The sequence below is a fragment of the Elephantulus edwardii genome, unplaced genomic scaffold (assembly GCF_000299155.1).
Source record: "Elephantulus edwardii isolate Elephantulus edwardi_28Jun2011 unplaced genomic scaffold, EleEdw1.0 scaffold00116, whole genome shotgun sequence".
In the NCBI taxonomy this organism is placed as follows: domain Eukaryota; kingdom Metazoa; phylum Chordata; class Mammalia; order Macroscelidea; family Macroscelididae; genus Elephantulus; species Elephantulus edwardii.
The window spans coordinates 11,000,602-11,018,014 of NW_006399866.1; the positions used below are offsets into that span (position 1 = coordinate 11,000,602).

At 39.2% G+C, this 17,413-nt stretch overlaps 1 protein-coding gene and 1 pseudogene across 1 annotated transcript in view; both read left to right on the plus strand.

Moving 5' to 3' along the window:
• The window catches only part of STRBP (spermatid perinuclear RNA binding protein), a 93,051-nt gene that overhangs the window by 44,275 nt on the left and 31,363 nt on the right, over nt 1-17,413 (plus strand). The window contains exons 10-11 of the mRNA XM_006892586.1: nt 14,892-14,984; nt 15,415-15,614. Coding sequence (XP_006892648.1) covers nt 14,892-14,984; nt 15,415-15,614 — 293 coding nt within the window. The remainder of the gene's footprint in view (nt 1-14,891; nt 14,985-15,414; nt 15,615-17,413) is intronic.
• LOC102866772 lies at nt 5,878-6,448 on the plus strand (annotated as a pseudogene).

Genomic DNA, 17,413 nt, shown 5'->3' on the forward strand with positions numbered 1-17,413 from the left:
ACATCATGCTTGGGAGGGTGGAGGGACATTGCAGGAGGGGAAGACCCTCTATGAGATGGATTGATTCAGTGACTGGGATAATTGGGATTGGAGTGTCAGAGACAGTGCGATTGGCATAGGGCAGAGCAGAGTTTAGGGCTGTTGTACATAGGGTCGCTGTGAGTCACAAGCGACTCTACGGCACATAACAACAACAACAACAAATGATGGATTATTGTTAGTTTAATTATATCTTCCAAAGTTTGTATAAATTTTGTGAAGCCGTGTGTTTCGTTGTTTTGATAGCTCTGTAAATTATCTATTTTGGTACCCTGAGATATTATTTGATCAGTTATAAGGAAATTAGGATGAGTTATGTGCCATCAAGTCACTTGCAACTTATAATATCCCTTTTGACAACAGCTCTGAAACTTGCTTTATCTTGAGCCTTTTTCATTGTCTCTGACACGCCTACCCCCATTAACCCAGTCACTGAGTCAATCCATTCTGTCAAGGATGTTTCTCTCTGTGTTGTCCCTCAACCTTACCATGCACAATGTCCTTCTCTAAGGAGTCTTCCCTCCTGCAGCACGCCCAAGTATGTTAGATAAAGCATCAAAATCCTTACTTCCAAGGATCAGTCAGTCAGGCTTCACCCTCTCCAGGATGAACCTGTTTTTTCTCTTTGCACTCCATGGTATAATCAGTACTCTTCGCTTGCAACACGACTCAGTGGCATTGATTTTTCTTCTGTTCTTAGTCGTTGTCCAGTTCTCTGATGCATGACTAGTAATTGTTAAGGCCCCACTCTTGACCCCATGTAATGAAGATTTCTCTTGGATGTAGCCTCCATTACCTGCATTATTTTATTCGTGTATCTTTTGGATTCCTGTGCTGAAAAGCTCCTGGATCTCCCAGAAGGAGTGATGCCAAGACAAAAGTACATCTCTGAGGAATGCTGGAACCACAGACAATGAAAAGAGACAAGTATCTTTAGAGTGGACAGAGAAAGCCTTCCCTCTAGACCTGACACTCATATATTCCTTGTTAGAAGACATTCAGTCCTGTTAAAACACCACTGGATAAATATACAGAAAGTTAACCTCTTTAAAAATATATTTTTTCTTTCAAGTTTGTATTGGAAAATCAGATGTTTATCACTTGATAGATTGACTTCCCTGAGTATCAAATGTCCCTACTTTGTGTCTAAATTAGTGCTGTTGTTTAGTCTATTTAGACAATAAAATTTCAAGTGGGTCCAAAGAGTTTTAAGGGAGTCTGCAGGGCCAGAACTGTTTAAGTAATGTACCAACAATGTTTTTTTTTTTTTCATTTTTTACTTCTTTTCATGAATGTTACAGTACAGCTTTCCAGAGTTGACAAATGATGCATGATAACAAATTGTTTCTGATGTTTTATGCAATATTTTCTTTGTATTTTAAAAATACTTTATAGTATGCTAAATAGTGACATACCCACAAAACAAAGCTCCTGTGGACTTCAGTGATTTTTTAAAAGAATTTAAAAAGGACTTCCAACACCAAAAAATTTGACAATTACTTAGGCTCTGACCTTTTAGAGAAAAGGAGTACCACATGTCCTACCACATCATTATTGCAAACATACTAAAAATAGGAAGTATTTTTGGAATGAAAGCCATTTTCTTCCATGAGAAGGGCGTGACACAGAATTACTGACAGAGATTTAAAATCCTTATGATGTCATTTGACTGTGTGGATTACTTTGAGAAGAATGAGAATCCAAGAACATTTGATTGTGCTTACGCAAAACCTGTATTTGGACCAGGAGGCAGTGTTCAGAACAGAGCAAGAGACACTGCATGGATTCTAAATCAGGAAAGGTGTCCGCCAGGAGTGTATTCTGTCTCCATACCTTCTCAATCTCTATTCAGAACAGATCATCCAGGATGCTGGGCAATATGAGGAAGAAATGTGGCATCAGGATTGGAGGAAGAGTAGTCAACAACTCATAATGACTCTTTGAACAACAGATCTGAACTCTGTCCTATCCTGTACCATCCTCATCGTTTTGGACACACTGAGCCCATTGCTGCAGTTACTGTATCAGTATATCTCATTGAGGTTCTTCCTCTCTTTGGCTAACTATTTCCAAGCATGATTCCTTTCCAAGGAATGACCTCGCCTAACAGTAGGCCCAAAGTACGTGAGATGAAGCTTTGTGACCTTTGCCTCCAAGGGGCGTTCTGGTTGCATTTTCTCTAAGACATGTCTGTTTGTCTGTATTCCATGGGCAGTCAAAGTCCCTCTCATACTTAAGATGTCTAAAATCCAAATTCCTCTTGTCATTATAGCTGTATGGAATGTTATCAACAAAGCAGCAGTTCTTTCCCCCTCCCCAGTATTTTTTTCTTTTTACTTTCAGATAATGGTAGATTTGCAGAAATACTGCAAAGAAAACATAGAGCCCCCTACCCTGTTTTTTAACTTAGTATTTCTTAGTAATTATGTATTTATAACTCAATTGCAATATCAAATACAGCAAATTTTGTGTGTTTAAGTTACATACTGTTTTATCGTATTTGTAGACTGATAAGATCAGCACCACAAACACAATACAGAACTGCCTTATCACCAGAAAGATCTCCTTCATACCTCCTCTTTACCCACGCTACCCTCCAGATGGAATTAACACAGTATGTGTGTGACTTGAGATCTTTCCCCCCTCCATTTAGTACAATGCCTTTGAGAAATACCAGTTTCTTGTATGCACCAATCTTTATTTTTTTTTAGAAATTTGAAGACTTAAAATGAAATTTAGTTTTTTAAAAAAGGAAATAAAATTATTAGAGAATTTAAATGAAAAATTAAACCCTAAAGCAATGTTGTCTTCCTTCAGGGAGACTGTTTTTTTTCTGGGGAATGACCAGTATAACTGGCAATAGTGCAGTCGGCGATATTAAGATTATATGAAGATGGATTTCATTCTTTGTGAGGTCTAGACTATTTCCAGTTAATCTCAGTTCTAACTGTATAATCCTTTAGAGGTCAACCCAGGATATGGTAATTTAGCAGACTTTCCATTGTTGTTGAGTACCATCCAGTTGGAAGAACTTGTAGCTGACCCTCTAATGGGTTTTCAGAGGCTGTTAATTACTTGGGAGGAGATTGCTCCTCCTTCTCCCATGGAACAGGTGGTGGATTTGAACCGCATGCCATTGGTATTTCAGTGTAGTTTCTTACCACTAAAGTTCATTTTGGGGCACTTGAAACTCAGGATTCTGTGGAAATTCCTTACCCAACTTTTCTAGTTTTGAAAGATGTCCTTAAGAGAAATATGGCTTCCAATGCTGGGGTTTCTTCATCTCTCAAATCTTAGCTCCCTATTTCTCCATCGTTTAGGAACAGATAATTTTGTTCAGCTTTCCAGTTGCTTTCATTAAAAAGGTTATCTAATTTATTTTTCACTGGAAGTAGCACATTCTTTTTATGAACATTCCTTTGAGTTAATGGCAGCGAGTGTTGCATTTCTTAAGCTCAAGGAACTGAAGAACAAATTAAAACTTAGAGTTTCTATAATCAAGGATGCTTTAGGCAGAATATTAATTGATCCAGGAGGTATTAAAAGAAGATGGAAGGAATATACTGAGTCATTGTATCAAAAGAAATTGGCAGATACAGAAGAGTTTAATGAAATAATATTTGAGCAAGAGCCTATGTTGATGAAGGAAGAAGTTGAAGCTGCTTTGAAGGAAATAGCAAGAAATAAGTCCCCAGGAATAGATGGTATACCAATTGACATATTTCAGCTAACAGATGCTGCCCTGGATGTGCTCACCAAGTTGTGCCAAGAAATCTGGAGAACAACCACTTGGCCAACTGATTGGAAGAGATCTATATTTGTTCCCATTCCAAAGAAGGGTGACCCAGCTGAGTGCGGAAACTATAGAACAATATCATTGATTTCACATGCAAGCAAGATTCTACTAAAGATTGTCCAAAAACAACTGGAACAGCACATCACCAGAGAACTGCCAGAAGTCCAGGCTAGGTTTAGAAGGGGTCATGGTACGAGGGATATTGTAGCTGATGTTAGATGGATCTTAGCTGAAAGCAGGGAATACCAAAGGAATGTCTGTGTTTCATTGATTATGCAAAGGCGTTTGACTGTGTGGATCATAACAAACAGTGGTTGACTCTGAGAAGAATGGGAATCCCAGAACATTTAATCGTGCTAATGCAAAACCTATACTTGGACCAAGAGGCAGTCGTCAGAACAGAGCAGGGTAACACCGCATGGTTCAAAATTGGGAAGAGTGTACGCCAGGGATGTGTCCTATTTCTATACCTTTTCAACCTGTATGCAGAGCAGATTATCCTAGAGGCTGGGTTGTATGAGGAGAAGTGTGACGTCAGGATTGGTGGAAGATCTATTAACCATCTGCGTTATGCAGATGACACAACCCTGCTTGCCTAAATTGAGGAGGACCTCATACACTTGCTGCAGAGGGTCAAGGACTGCAGCCTTCAGTATGGACTGAGGCTCAATGTCAAGAAGACAAAGATTCTCACCACTGGACCAATTGATAGTATCAGTATGGATGGTGAAGAGATTGAAATTGTTCACAGCTTCAGGTTGCTCAGCTCCACAGTCAACACTCTTGGCACCAGCAGCCAGGAAATCAAAAAACGTATTATGATGGGAAGCTGTTAGGGACCTCTCTAAAGTACTGAAGAGCAACGGTGTCTCTCTGGAGACCAAGGTGCGCCTGATACAGGCCATGGTCTTTGCAATCACTTCTTATGCATCAGAGAGTTGGACAATGACTAGGGAGGATAGAAGGAGAATTGATGCCTTTGAGCTGTGGTGCTGGAGAAGAGTATTGAATGTACTATGGACTGCCAAGAAAACAAACAGATTCATCCTAAAGAGTGTTAAAGCAGGCTGCCCCTTTGGAGGCAAGGATTCTGGGGCTTCCTCTGACATACTTTGGACATGTTGTAAGGAGGGACAGATCCTTGGAGAGAGACATTTTGCTTGGTAGGGTGGAGGGACAGCGCAGGAGGGGAAGGCCCTCTATGAGCTGGATTGATTCAGTGACTGGGGTAATCCGAATGGGTGTGTCAGAGGCAATGCGATTGGCATAGGCTAGAGCAGGGTTTAGGGCTGTTGTACATAGGGTCACTATGAGTCGCAAACAACTAGACGGCACATAACAACAACAACAACAACAACAACGACGACGACAGTGTTGAGAAGTACATTGGTATTTGAAATACTGGCAGAGGTATCCATGGTGGGACAGGGTTCAGTGTAGGTTGCAGACTAAGACTAAGACAAGGGGTTGACTATCCACTTTTGAAATAATTGTCCGTCTAAAACCTTGTGAACAAATGAACATTAGTAGATACGGTTATGGAAATAGAACCCCTTAGATTGGAATAGATAAAAAAATGAGAGAAAGCTGAAATCATCTTTTAATAACTGAAACATGAGATGTATGAATCTAGGAAAATTGGAGCTTCTCAAAAAAGAAGTAGAGCATGAAAGATTGACGTCTTTGACATTTGGGAGCTGAGATAGGGTGGTATTGGCCTTTTTAATCAGTCAACCATAAGACCCTTATGCTGGGAATGACAAATTTAAGAATAGTATTAGATTCATCATAAAAAAGAACATTTCTTGATCTATCCTGAAGTACAGTGCTTTGGGTGATAAATACTATACAGACCTATTAACACAAATATTACTCAAATATACGCACCAATCTCTAAAGCCAAAGATGAAGAAATTGAGGATTTCTACCAACTTGTGCAGTGTGAAATTAGTCAAATATGCAGTCAGTATGTATTAATAATTGGTAATTAGAATACACAATTTGTATTCAGGTAGAAACAAGAGTGGTGAGAGAAGAGGAAAATGGCAGTGGAAAGATGGATTTGGCTCTGGGGCTGGAGTTACCCGGGGAGGTCTAGGCTTCCTGGCCCTGGACCCTCCACACACCTTCTACTTCTTGTCCTTCTGCTATTGAGGCTGCTGGTAGCAGTGAACACCTTAAGTGGGAGCATTCTTTTCATCAAACCTTATCTAGGATTCGGTTCGAACTCCATGCCCCTTTGAGACATCCAGGACGGTACTATGCTCACGAGCCAGTACATGCAACTAACTCTTGATGAACACAGCAAAGAGAGTTCTATCTGGAATCACTGGTCCTGCTTCCTCCAGTACTGGGAGGTCAGTGTCAAAGTCCATGGCACAGGGAAGAAGAATCTGCATGGCATTGCCTTGTGGTAACACTGGTGATCGCTTTGTATTAGGGCTTGTGTTTGGAAGCAAAGACAACTTCCATGGCTTAGCCACCTTCCTGAACATGTATCCCAATGATGAGACCCCTGTATCTGTGTACCTGTATATCTTGGTGCTGGTGAACAATGGCTCCCAGTCCTACAACCACAGCAAGGATGGGCACTGGACAGAGATGGTGCATTGACATCACTGATGTGTGTCTGCCCACTGGCTACTACTTCAGGGCCTCTGCCAGCACTTATTTGACAATCAGGACATCATCTCCCTGAAGCTGTTTCAGCTGGAGTACACCTCTGATGAGGAAAAACCAACTGGACCAAGATTGAACCAGTGTCAGTTTCCTTAAATCTTCCAAAGACAATAAGGTCAACCCCACGGGGAACCGCAGTAGTGGGTCCCTGACGGCCTAGAAGGTGTTCTGCTGCTGCTGTGTGCTCTCTTGGCATCATTGACTGCTGTGATGGGGCCTGTGGTGTTTCCAAAACAAGAGTTTCTACTCAGGAAGTAGGTAGGATTCCCAGCCAAGTCTTGAAGTGGAGATATATTCTTCCCACAGCTGATAGCAGAGGACAGGGGTCCTTTCCCTGCGACTGGGGTCTCAGGAACAGAGGCCTGGGGCTGGGCAGGCCCCACAAAACTTTCAGGGGCCTCTCAGGACACAGACCTTGATGCCGTGTGTGGTGTGGGATGTTCAGTGGCAATGCTGGCCTGAATTAAGGAACTTGGGATTTCCTTTTCATACTGTGAGCTGCATCTAAAGGCAGGTTGTAGAGTGAGGGCTGGAAGAATGCTTATTGGGGCTGAGTGTGACCATTTATTAAGTACAGCCCCCCCACCCCCCGGGAAAAAAAAACCCAATAGAAACAAAGGCAGAGGACTAGTAATTTGAAAATAAAGGATTGGTGATAGAAATGAGGCTGGAGATAGAATGATTAAATTGGATTAAAATCTTGATTTATTAATAGAAAATAACCTTTTTCAAAAAACATAAATGTTTATACGTGGGCCTTATACATAGACCTCAGCTGTTGTACTACACAGAAATCAGATAAACTACATCTGTGCAAAGAGACAATGGATAAGATCATTATCCATAGTGAAAGCCAGGAGCTGACTGTTAAAATGGCCCTCAGTTACTTATGTAACATTTTAGAAAATGGAATCAAGCCCATAAGAAACAAAATACAACCTTGAGTTTCTCGTACATGAATTGAAAACCCATCTTAAAAATAGATTTGATGCATTGAACACTAATGATCTAAGACCAGATAAGTTGTGGGTTGACATCAAGGATATTATGCATGGAGAAAAGCAAAAGGTTATTAAAAAGACCTGGAAGAAAGAAAAGGCCAAAATGTATATTGGAAAAGACTGAGAATTACACTAGAAATGTAGAGTGGCCAATACAAATGAAAAAAATGCTGAAATAAAAGAGCTGAACAGAAGATTTTAAACGATGCCTCAAGACGTTCAAAATATTTTACAGAAATGTGCAAGGAGCTGGAGTTAGAAAGCCAAAAGAGAAAGAAAAAGAATTAGAAAGCCACTTACTACTTCTCAAGCTCAAAGAAAGGAAGAAAGTTTTATGTATTCATACTGAAGGATTCCATGGGAAGCGTCTTGACTGATGCAGGAATCATCAAAAGAAGATGAAAGGGATACATAGAATCATTGTATCAAAGAATTGGTAGACAGTGTAACATTTCAGGAAGTAATGCATGATCAAAAACTAATGTTATTAAAGCAGGAAGTTCAATTAGCATTGAACTCATTGGCAGGTGGGGAAGTGGAGAGGGGAGCCACAAGAACTGATAGAATACTAGTCAGCATATTAAAATAGACAGTTGCAGCTCTGGATGTTTTACTCAAGAGTCCAGACCAAAAAATTTGGAAGATAGCTACCAGGTCAGTGTTGTGGGAAGAGATCCATAATTGTACCTAATTTTTTTTTTTTTACAAACTGTAATCTAATAGATGTATATTTTACATACATCTATTAGATTATGTGCTGAAGAGCAGTGGTATCTCTCGGGAGACTAAGGTGCGTCTGATACAGGCCATGGTCTTCGCAATCACCTGTTAGGCATCAGAGAGTTGGACAATGACCAAGGAGGATAGAAGGAGAATTGATGCCTTTGAGCTGTGGTGCTGGAGAAGAGTACTGAGAATACCATGGACTGCTAGGAAAACAAACAGATTTGTCCTGGAAAGGGTTAAACCGGATGGCTCCTTGGAGGCAAGGATTCTGGGGCTCCGTCTAACATACTTTGGACATGTTGTGAGGAGAGACCGGTCCTTAGAGAGGGACATCATGCTTGGGAGGATGGAGGGACAGCTCAGTAGAGGAAGGCCCTCTATGAGGTGGATTGATTCAGTGACTGGGATAATTGGGATGGGAGTGTGTGTCAGAGACAGTGCAATTGGCACAGGACAGAGTGGAGTTTAGTGCTGTTGTACATAGGGTCGCTATGAGTCGCAGGCGGCTCGACGGCACATAACAACAAAACAACAATCTAATAGAATGTGGAAATGAAGAAACAATATCATATGCAAGAAATGTCTTAATAAAGACTGGGAGTTGGGTTGGGGGAAGAAATACTGCAACAGTTGTGCATTGACAGATAACTGCCAGAAATTCATCCTGGATTTAGAGGTCATGGCAGGAGCAGTATTGCTGATGTCAAATGGATTTTGGCTGAAAGCACAGAGAATATCAGAAAGATGGTTTTCTTCTTTTTGTATACTGGCAAGTTGGAACCAACCCATAGCTGACCCTGTCGTGGGTTTTTCCGAGGCAGTTAGTTGCATGGGAGGAGTTTGCCCATCCTTCTCCTGTGGAGAAGATGCTGGATGCAAACCACATGCCTTTAGGGTTATAGAGCAACTTCTTGTAAGTAGACCACCACAGCTCCTTGAGAAGAGTGGAAGTCCCAGAACACTTAGTTGTGCTGATGGGAAATCCATACACAGATGAAGAAGTTTATTGTCCAAACAGAATGAGGGAACAGCGCACAATTTAAAGTCAGGAAAGATGTGTATCAAGTTTGGATCGTTTCTTCATATCTAATTTATCTATATGCTGAACAGTTAATTTGAGAATCAGAACTACACCAAGAAAAATCTGGCTTCAGGATAGGAGGAAAACTCAACAATAGCAAGCAGGAATGATGAAACTTTGACTCACATACTTTGAGCACGTTTTTAGAAGGGACTGATCTTTGGAGGAGGGCATCATTTGGAAAAGATGAAGTATCAGAGAAAGAGAGTAAAACCCTCAACAAGATGAATTGACACAGTTACTTTACATAGTGGGCTGGAGCGTATGATAGATCCTGAGGATGGTGCAGGGTAGTAGGGCAGGCTTCAGATCTGTTGTTCTAGGGTCTCTAGTAGTTGAAGGTTTCTGACCACAGTAGTGTTGAGAACTACTGATATGGTCTGATTGTACTCAGTCACTACTGTCCCTTCCTTATTCATACCATTCTGATCACTTAGGCTTTAATAAATACTGTTTTTTAGCATAGTCTTGTTTTAAGATCTTTGCACTTGCTGAATTTTCAGTTTTTTCTAAAGAAATGCATAGCTCACTTTTTGGCTTTATTCATTTCTTCACTGTAGGGTCAGCTAATCAATATAAAATAGGATCATTCTCCTTTTGTCATTATTATTATATCCTCCCCCCCATTTTACTCCATCATCTGACACATTGAAATTAATTTCTACTCCTTTGACAGAATTCTTTTGATGACAGGGACATTGTTTTGTTCCTTGTCTGACACTTGAAAATTGTACGTTGTTATTGTTAGGTGCTATTGAATAGCCTGTGACCCATAGCTACCCTGTGTGCATTAGCACTGAAAGCTGCCCTATCCTGCACCAGTCTCATTGTCTCCAACAGACCTAATCCCATTGCTTCAGTCACTGAGTCAATCCATCTCATCCTGGGTCTTCCTCTCCTGCGTTGTCCCTCCACCTGTCCAAGCATGATGTACCTTCTCCAAGGACTGGTCCTTCCTGGCCACGTGCCCAAAGTATATGAGATGGAGCCTCAAAATCCTTGCCTCCAGGGAGCAAATTAGTTTCACCTTCTCCAGGACAGACTTGCTTGTTCTCCTGGCAGTTCATGGTATATTCCACACTCTTCTCCAGCACCACAAGTCAAAGGCAATGATCCTGCTTCTATCAATCTTAGTTATTGCCCAACTCTCTGATACGTAGCAGGTAATTGTGAAGACCATGGCCTGGAACAGGCACTCCTTAGTCTCATAATTGACATCGTTGGCTCTTCGGTAATCTAGAGAGATCCCTGACAGCATACTTCCCCAATGCAATTTGCCTTTTGATTTCTTGATTGCTGGTGCCAAGAGTGTTTATTATGGAACCAAGCAAGCTGAAGTTACCAACAGTCTCAATCTCTTCTCTGTCATGGAGCTGCCAGTTGTCCTAGTGGTGAGAATCTTTGTTTTCTTGTTGTTGAGCTTCAATCCATAGTGAAGACTAGAGTCCTTGATCTTCCACAGCAAACACCTCATGTCCTCTTTAGTTTCAGCAAGCAAGGTTGTGTTGTCTGCATAACACAGGTTGTTAATGAATCTTCTTCCAATCCTGATGCAGCATTCCTCCTCATAATGTCCAGCTTCCCAGATGATCTGTTCTGCATATAGATGAAAAAGGTATAGAGATAGACTGCATCCCTGATGCACACCTTTCCTGATTCTGAACCATGCAGTGCTTCTTTCCCTGCTCTCTTCTGACTAGTGCTTCCTGGTCCAAGTATAGGTTTTACTTGAGCACAATTAAGTGTTCCAGGATTCCGATTCTTCTCAGTGTTAGCCCCAATTTGTTGTGATCCACACGGTCAAATGCTTTTGCATAGTCAATGAAATACAGATGGGACATTCCTCTGGTACTCTCTACTTTCAGCTAAGATCCACCTAACATTGGCTATAAAGTCCCTAGTGCCATGGCCCCTCTAAACCCAGCCTACACATCTGGAAGTTCTTTGCTGATGTATTGTTCAGTCGATTCTGTATAATCTTCAGCAGGATCTTGCTGTCATGTGATATAAGTGATATCATTCAATAATTTCCACACTCTGTTGGGTCACTGTTTTTTTGGGAATGGAATAAATACATATCTCTTCCAGTCTGTTGCCAGATAGTGGTCCTCCAGATTTCTTGGCAGAGTACCTTGGTGAGGTATCTCTTTGCTCTAATATGGCAATTGGTATTCCATCAGTTTTTGTGGCCTTTTATTTTGCCATTTCTTTCAGAGCAGCTTGAACTTCCTCCTTCATCACCATAGGCTATCATATGTTATTCCGTGCCAGTCAATTCTTTTTTGGTATAGTGCCTCTCTGTACTCCTTCATTCTTCTTTTAATGCTTCTTGGGTCATTCAACATTCTGATCTCAGCGTTCTTAAGTATTGCATCTTGAGGCTTGAATTTGTTCTAGAGTTCCTTCAGCTTAAGGAATGCTGAGCAAGTTCATCCCTTTTGATTTTCTGACTAAACATATGTTGGTGTGCAATTTTATTTTGAGATGATAAAAGTACTGTGAGGATTAAATAAGAATTTATATAGCTGAAATACTAAGAACAATGCAGTGTTTTAAAAAAATTTGTGTTAGAAATTACTCTCATTACTAGAAACTGAAGAAAGTGGGATTGACACAGTCAATGCAACAATAGGTTTGAGTAGGACAGAGATTGTGAGGATGGCATGGGATAGGGCAAGGTTTCTATCTGTTGTTCCTAGGCTCACTTTGAATTGTATTCTACTTAAGGGCATCTGACACCACAGTTACACAGGTTACACCTTTGCTGCCCCCCGCCCCCCATTAGAATAATGATATGGTGACTTTATATCCTTTTTCTAGTGACCAAGATGGTAGAATGAGACTTTAACCTATGATGCTCTCTATATGCAGGATTTAGAGAATAGATATGTGGATTTAAGCTGTTCTGTGATTTCTAGGCATTAAGGGAGGTAATGAACTGAATAAGTAGGCGAGTGTTTGAATAACATAGTTCCTTTTTTTTAAAGAGTTATTTGAATTGTATTTGATTCTGAAGCATTTATTCCAGAGCCATAAGTTTTTGTTTCTTCTGGGAGATGTTTTTTCTTCTGGACAACCTTCTCCTCTGTTTTAGGAATAATCTGTTCCTTTTCAGTAAGTATCACCTCAGTATGCAGGGGGAGCTCATGTTAGGGGTTAATCTGACCATGAGCTCTTACGTAGGGAGGTTTGTTCACCTTGATGTGCTCAGTCAATGACCAGAGAATTGACATCTAAACCCTTAAGTTCAGCATTGCTGTCTGCATTTTTAAGCATGTGCAGCAAAAACTCATCACTTTTTTTGAGCCACTGACAGTGTGTCCAGTTTCTATTTGACCATTTCATATCTACCAGCACAACTATTGTAATGTCGGAATGGCACACACTGCTTTTGCAAAGTGACATTGTTCAGATATTTGGTGGCTTTCTAGATACGCATACTCTTGATGGCCTGGGCAGTTTCCCAGGTGTTCTTAAAATGGACCCAGATATTGGAGCCTCTTGATACGGATGATTTTGTGGGATTTTCCAGGTCAAGTGTGTAGCGAACCATTTTGAGAGATCACCTGAGGCTGCTCATGAGAAGAGTATATAGTTCCTTTTAACTTTATTTTTTAAAGACTGCATTTTGTAATGTGTATGAAATGCATTACTGAGCAGATATTGCCTTCTGTTGAAGAGAAAAATCAAGATTGATTGATCTGAGTGGAAAGTATTGACTGACTCAAGGAAAACTGCAGTATTTACCCCAGGAAATAATAAATCTTGGTGATTAGGGAATATATCATTATCTCAGTATTACAGGTTTTTGCTGGAAATCTTATGATACAAATCTCTTGAGTATACTCTCTCTTTCCCCCTCCCACTTTTCTTTTTTTAAGAAAACCCAACAACCAACTTTTAACGGAGACTTAGTTAAAAATATTCTCCAACTCTGTGAAGGTTCCGAGTTCTTTGAAGTTTCTTAGATAGACCATGAACGTAATCTCTGATTCTTTAAGTTGGATAGCCACAATCCTACTTTTATGCCTGACATTGTTATTAACCAGATACTTTATCCAAGAAATTGATTACTATCAATTCAGTAGTTTTATTTCATACCCTTTATACGGTTTCTGTGTTTTTTGGTAGTTACGATAGAAAACATGGAAGGATTATATTTAACCTTCAAAGAGCTGTAGGGACACACAAGAACTATGTGAAATGGACAATGTAAGAACACAAATGTACTTTATATTTCTGATACCACAGACTTCTTTAATAAAAATTAATGAAAGTTTTATGGAAGAGGTGAAGTGTAAATAAAATATTAAATAACATTACCTGAGCAGACAGAATATTAAAAGCATATGATTTAACATGTGACTTTTTAACATGTATACATTGAGTAGGAGCTTTGGTGACCTAGTGTCAAGAAGCTTGACATTCAGAAGAATTCATTCAGTTTGAGGTCACCAGCTGCTTCGCGGGAGAAGTATGGACAATTAACTGCTTCTGAAAACCTGCCAGAGGGTCAGCAGTGTGTTGGTTCCAACTCTCCCATACAAAACACCACCACTGCTGCCACCACCACATTGAGTAAAGAGCTAAATCATAGAAATAATTTGAAAATTAAAGGGAATATTCTACCAGAGAGAACTGTCTTTAACATTTTGCATATATGCTTCCAGATGTCTTTGTGTTCACATATATACATATGTTAACAAATGAGTATTTGTCCATGTTCATATGAATACATGAAAATATAAATATTGAAAAAATAACAATTGTTTTCAGAAAGATTTACTTTCAAAATTTTTGCATTTAGAAGGGTAATTAAATAAATTAGCTTGTTGTTGTTGTTATGTGCCGTCGAGTCGTTTGCAACTCATAGCGACCCTATGTACAACAGCCCTAAACCCTGCTTTATCCTGTGCCAGTCGCATTGCCTCTGACACACCCATCCCGATTACCCCAGTCACCGAATCAATCCAGCTCGTAGAGGGCCTTCCCCTCCTGCGCTGTCCCTCTACTCTACCCAGCATGATGTCCCTCTCTAAAGACCTGTCCCTCCTTACAACATGTCCAAAGTATGTCAGACGAAGCCCCAGAATCCTTGCCTCCCAGGAGCAGCCTGGTTTAACCCTCTCTAGAATGAATCTGTCTGTTTTCTTGGCAGTCCATAGTACATTTAATATTCTTCTCCAGCACCACAGCTCAAAGGCGTCAATTCTCCTTCTATCCTCCCTAGTCATTGTCCAACTCTCTGATGCCTAACAAGTGATTGCAAAAACCATGGCCTGTATCAGGCGGACCTTAGTCTCCAGAGAGACACCGTTGCTCTTGAGTACTTTAGAGAGGTTTCTAACAGCAGACTTTCCCATCGCAATAAGTTTTTTTGATTTCCTGGCTGTTGGTGCCATAGCTTAGTAATTTATTTAATGAAAAATTGTATAGTCCTTAGGATTCCTAAGATTTTTCTACTTGAATACATGCATATATATATACTGAATACAACCATTATATTTAGTAAAGTAAGTAGAAGCATTGTTTTAATTATGAGGAATCTCTATATATTTTTAATTTTCAGGTTCTGGGTCTTCAGCTCTAAAGAGGCCGTTTGAGGATGGATTAGGGGATGATAAAGATCCAAACAAGAAGATGAAACGCAACTTAAGGAAAAGTATTTAAAATTTTATTCTTACTTTTCATATATAACATGTGAATTAGAAAAGATTTATAGTCTTAGATAGAAAAATACAAATTAAAAAGTGAAAAATATGATTGATTTGAATTAGATGTTTACAATTAGATCTCTGTTAAGTTGATGATTATGGCTTTTTTGCCTATATATGCTTTATTGTTTGAGATACATTAATATTTAAAAATATACGGTTATAGTCATGCATATAGTCATACTTATTTATATAAATATATTGACATAATAACTATAAAAGTAATTTCAGATTTAAGTTAGCTTATGTGTTGTTGAAATTCTTGCTTTCTAAAATCATAGTAAATTTATTCTGATTACTAGCCACCTTGACATGTGCAGATTAAAACAAAAATTATTTTCCAGCTCATTTCTTACTTCATTCCTTTTTCTTTGACAGTCCTGGACAGTAAAGCAATAGACCTTATGAATGCACTAATGAGGTTAAATCAGATCAGGCCTGGACTTCAGTATAAACTGTTATCTCAGTCTGGCCCTGTTCATGCCCCCGTTTTCACCATGTCTGTAGATGTGGATGGGACAACATATGAAGCCTCAGGACCATCTAAGAAGACAGCAAAACTTCATGTAGCAGTTAAGGTAAAGTATTTTTCTTCCTTTGTAATTTTTTGTTACTATAAATAAGGTACTTCTTTCCCTATAGAAATTGAACAGAATGTTAAGATTTTAATGGCTATCAATAGACTTGTCACTCAGATAAAAACATTGGTCTTTTTTAGGGAGTGCTTTAAACTTATATTTTGATTTTGTAATTATCCAATTGCATGTCACTGAGGCAAAGATAATACTTACATATTGGTTTCTTCTGCTCTTTTTCCATTTTGTTGATTCATTTCTTTATGTTGTTGTCACACTGTATAAATGCATTTTAAAATATACTCAATTGGCTGTATCAGTATATATATGAATAACATAATATGAATGTGTCAATATTATGTGTAAATATTTCTCCATCATGGTAGAGAGCATTTTCTATATTTCATAGCATTTCCATGGGAGGAAATATTCAGGATTGAAGCAGTCTTGCTTGTGTACTTATAGAACATTCTCAAATAGCAAGGTCTGTGTATAAGTTTAAACTATCATTAGCTTACCTTTATGTGCATCTCATTTTGTAAGTGTTCACTAATATAGCATATAAACACTATTTAGATTCTGGCGATGCAGCTATGAACAGAACAGTGTTTTTACTCACATGGAGTTTGCATTCAGGTATAGATAAGGTTGAAACAATGACAATAAGTAAGTGAATATGTAATATATAGTAAGAGTAACTATGGACTTTATAAAGAAATATTAATTATAAAACAGAGTTCAGGTCTTTTGTTCATAGGGTCACTATGAGTTGTATTCAACTTGATGACACTTCACTACTGCTAAGTGAGACTACTGTTATGTTTTGGAGACACATTCTTCTACTTTGTACATCACCCTGTCAGTTTGCTGTATTGAGGTATTCTGGGTTTGCTGTGATGCTGAAACGTATGCCATTGGGATGTCAAATACCATCATGGTTCCAATGTGCACAGTGTTGGGTGGAGCTCCCAGTTGTAAAACAGGTTTGGAAGCAGGAGTGGCATCCACTTCTTAAACTACATGCCTATGGAAACACTATAAACTTGGAGAAATGATGATAGTTATAGAAAGGCATTAAGTCTTTTCTTCATAGAGTAGCTATGAGTCATGTTCTACTTGACGGCAATCAACAACAGTAAGAGTAATGCAGAAGAAAAACCAAGTTATAAAAATAATAAGCGATATTTATGTTCTACCTTGTGTATGAAAGTGATGCCTAAAGTGTAATGAAAATAGTATTAAGTTAAAAATGAGGCAGAAAAAGAAAGCCTTGAATGAGGAGAAAAGTGAATTCAGAAATAAGGCTATTCTACCAGAGCTCCCCAGAGTTTAATAGTGTAGCTTGTAATGTGTGCTGAAAATGACACACAAACATGGCAAAAATGACAAGCGCTCTAACAGCTCATCAAAGCAACTTGTGAAATATACAAATTTTTAACTATGACATAAGAGATGATTAGTTATGAAAAGAAATTATTTTGGTATACAGATCAAATGAACATTTCTCCTTGAAGAGATCTACATTAAAAATATGGTAATTACTCAAGCAACAAATGCTGGCGAGGTTGTGGAGAAACTGGAACCCTTATTCACTGTTGGTGGGAATGTAAAGTGGTGCAACCACTGTGGAAGGCCGTATGGCGCTTTCTCAAATAGTTACAAATAGAGATACCATTTGACCCAGCAATTCCACTACTGGGAATATATCCCAAAGAGACCATAACTGACATCCAAGCAGATAAATGCACACCCATGTCTATCGCAGCTCTTTTCACACTAGCAAGGAGTTGGAAACAACCCAG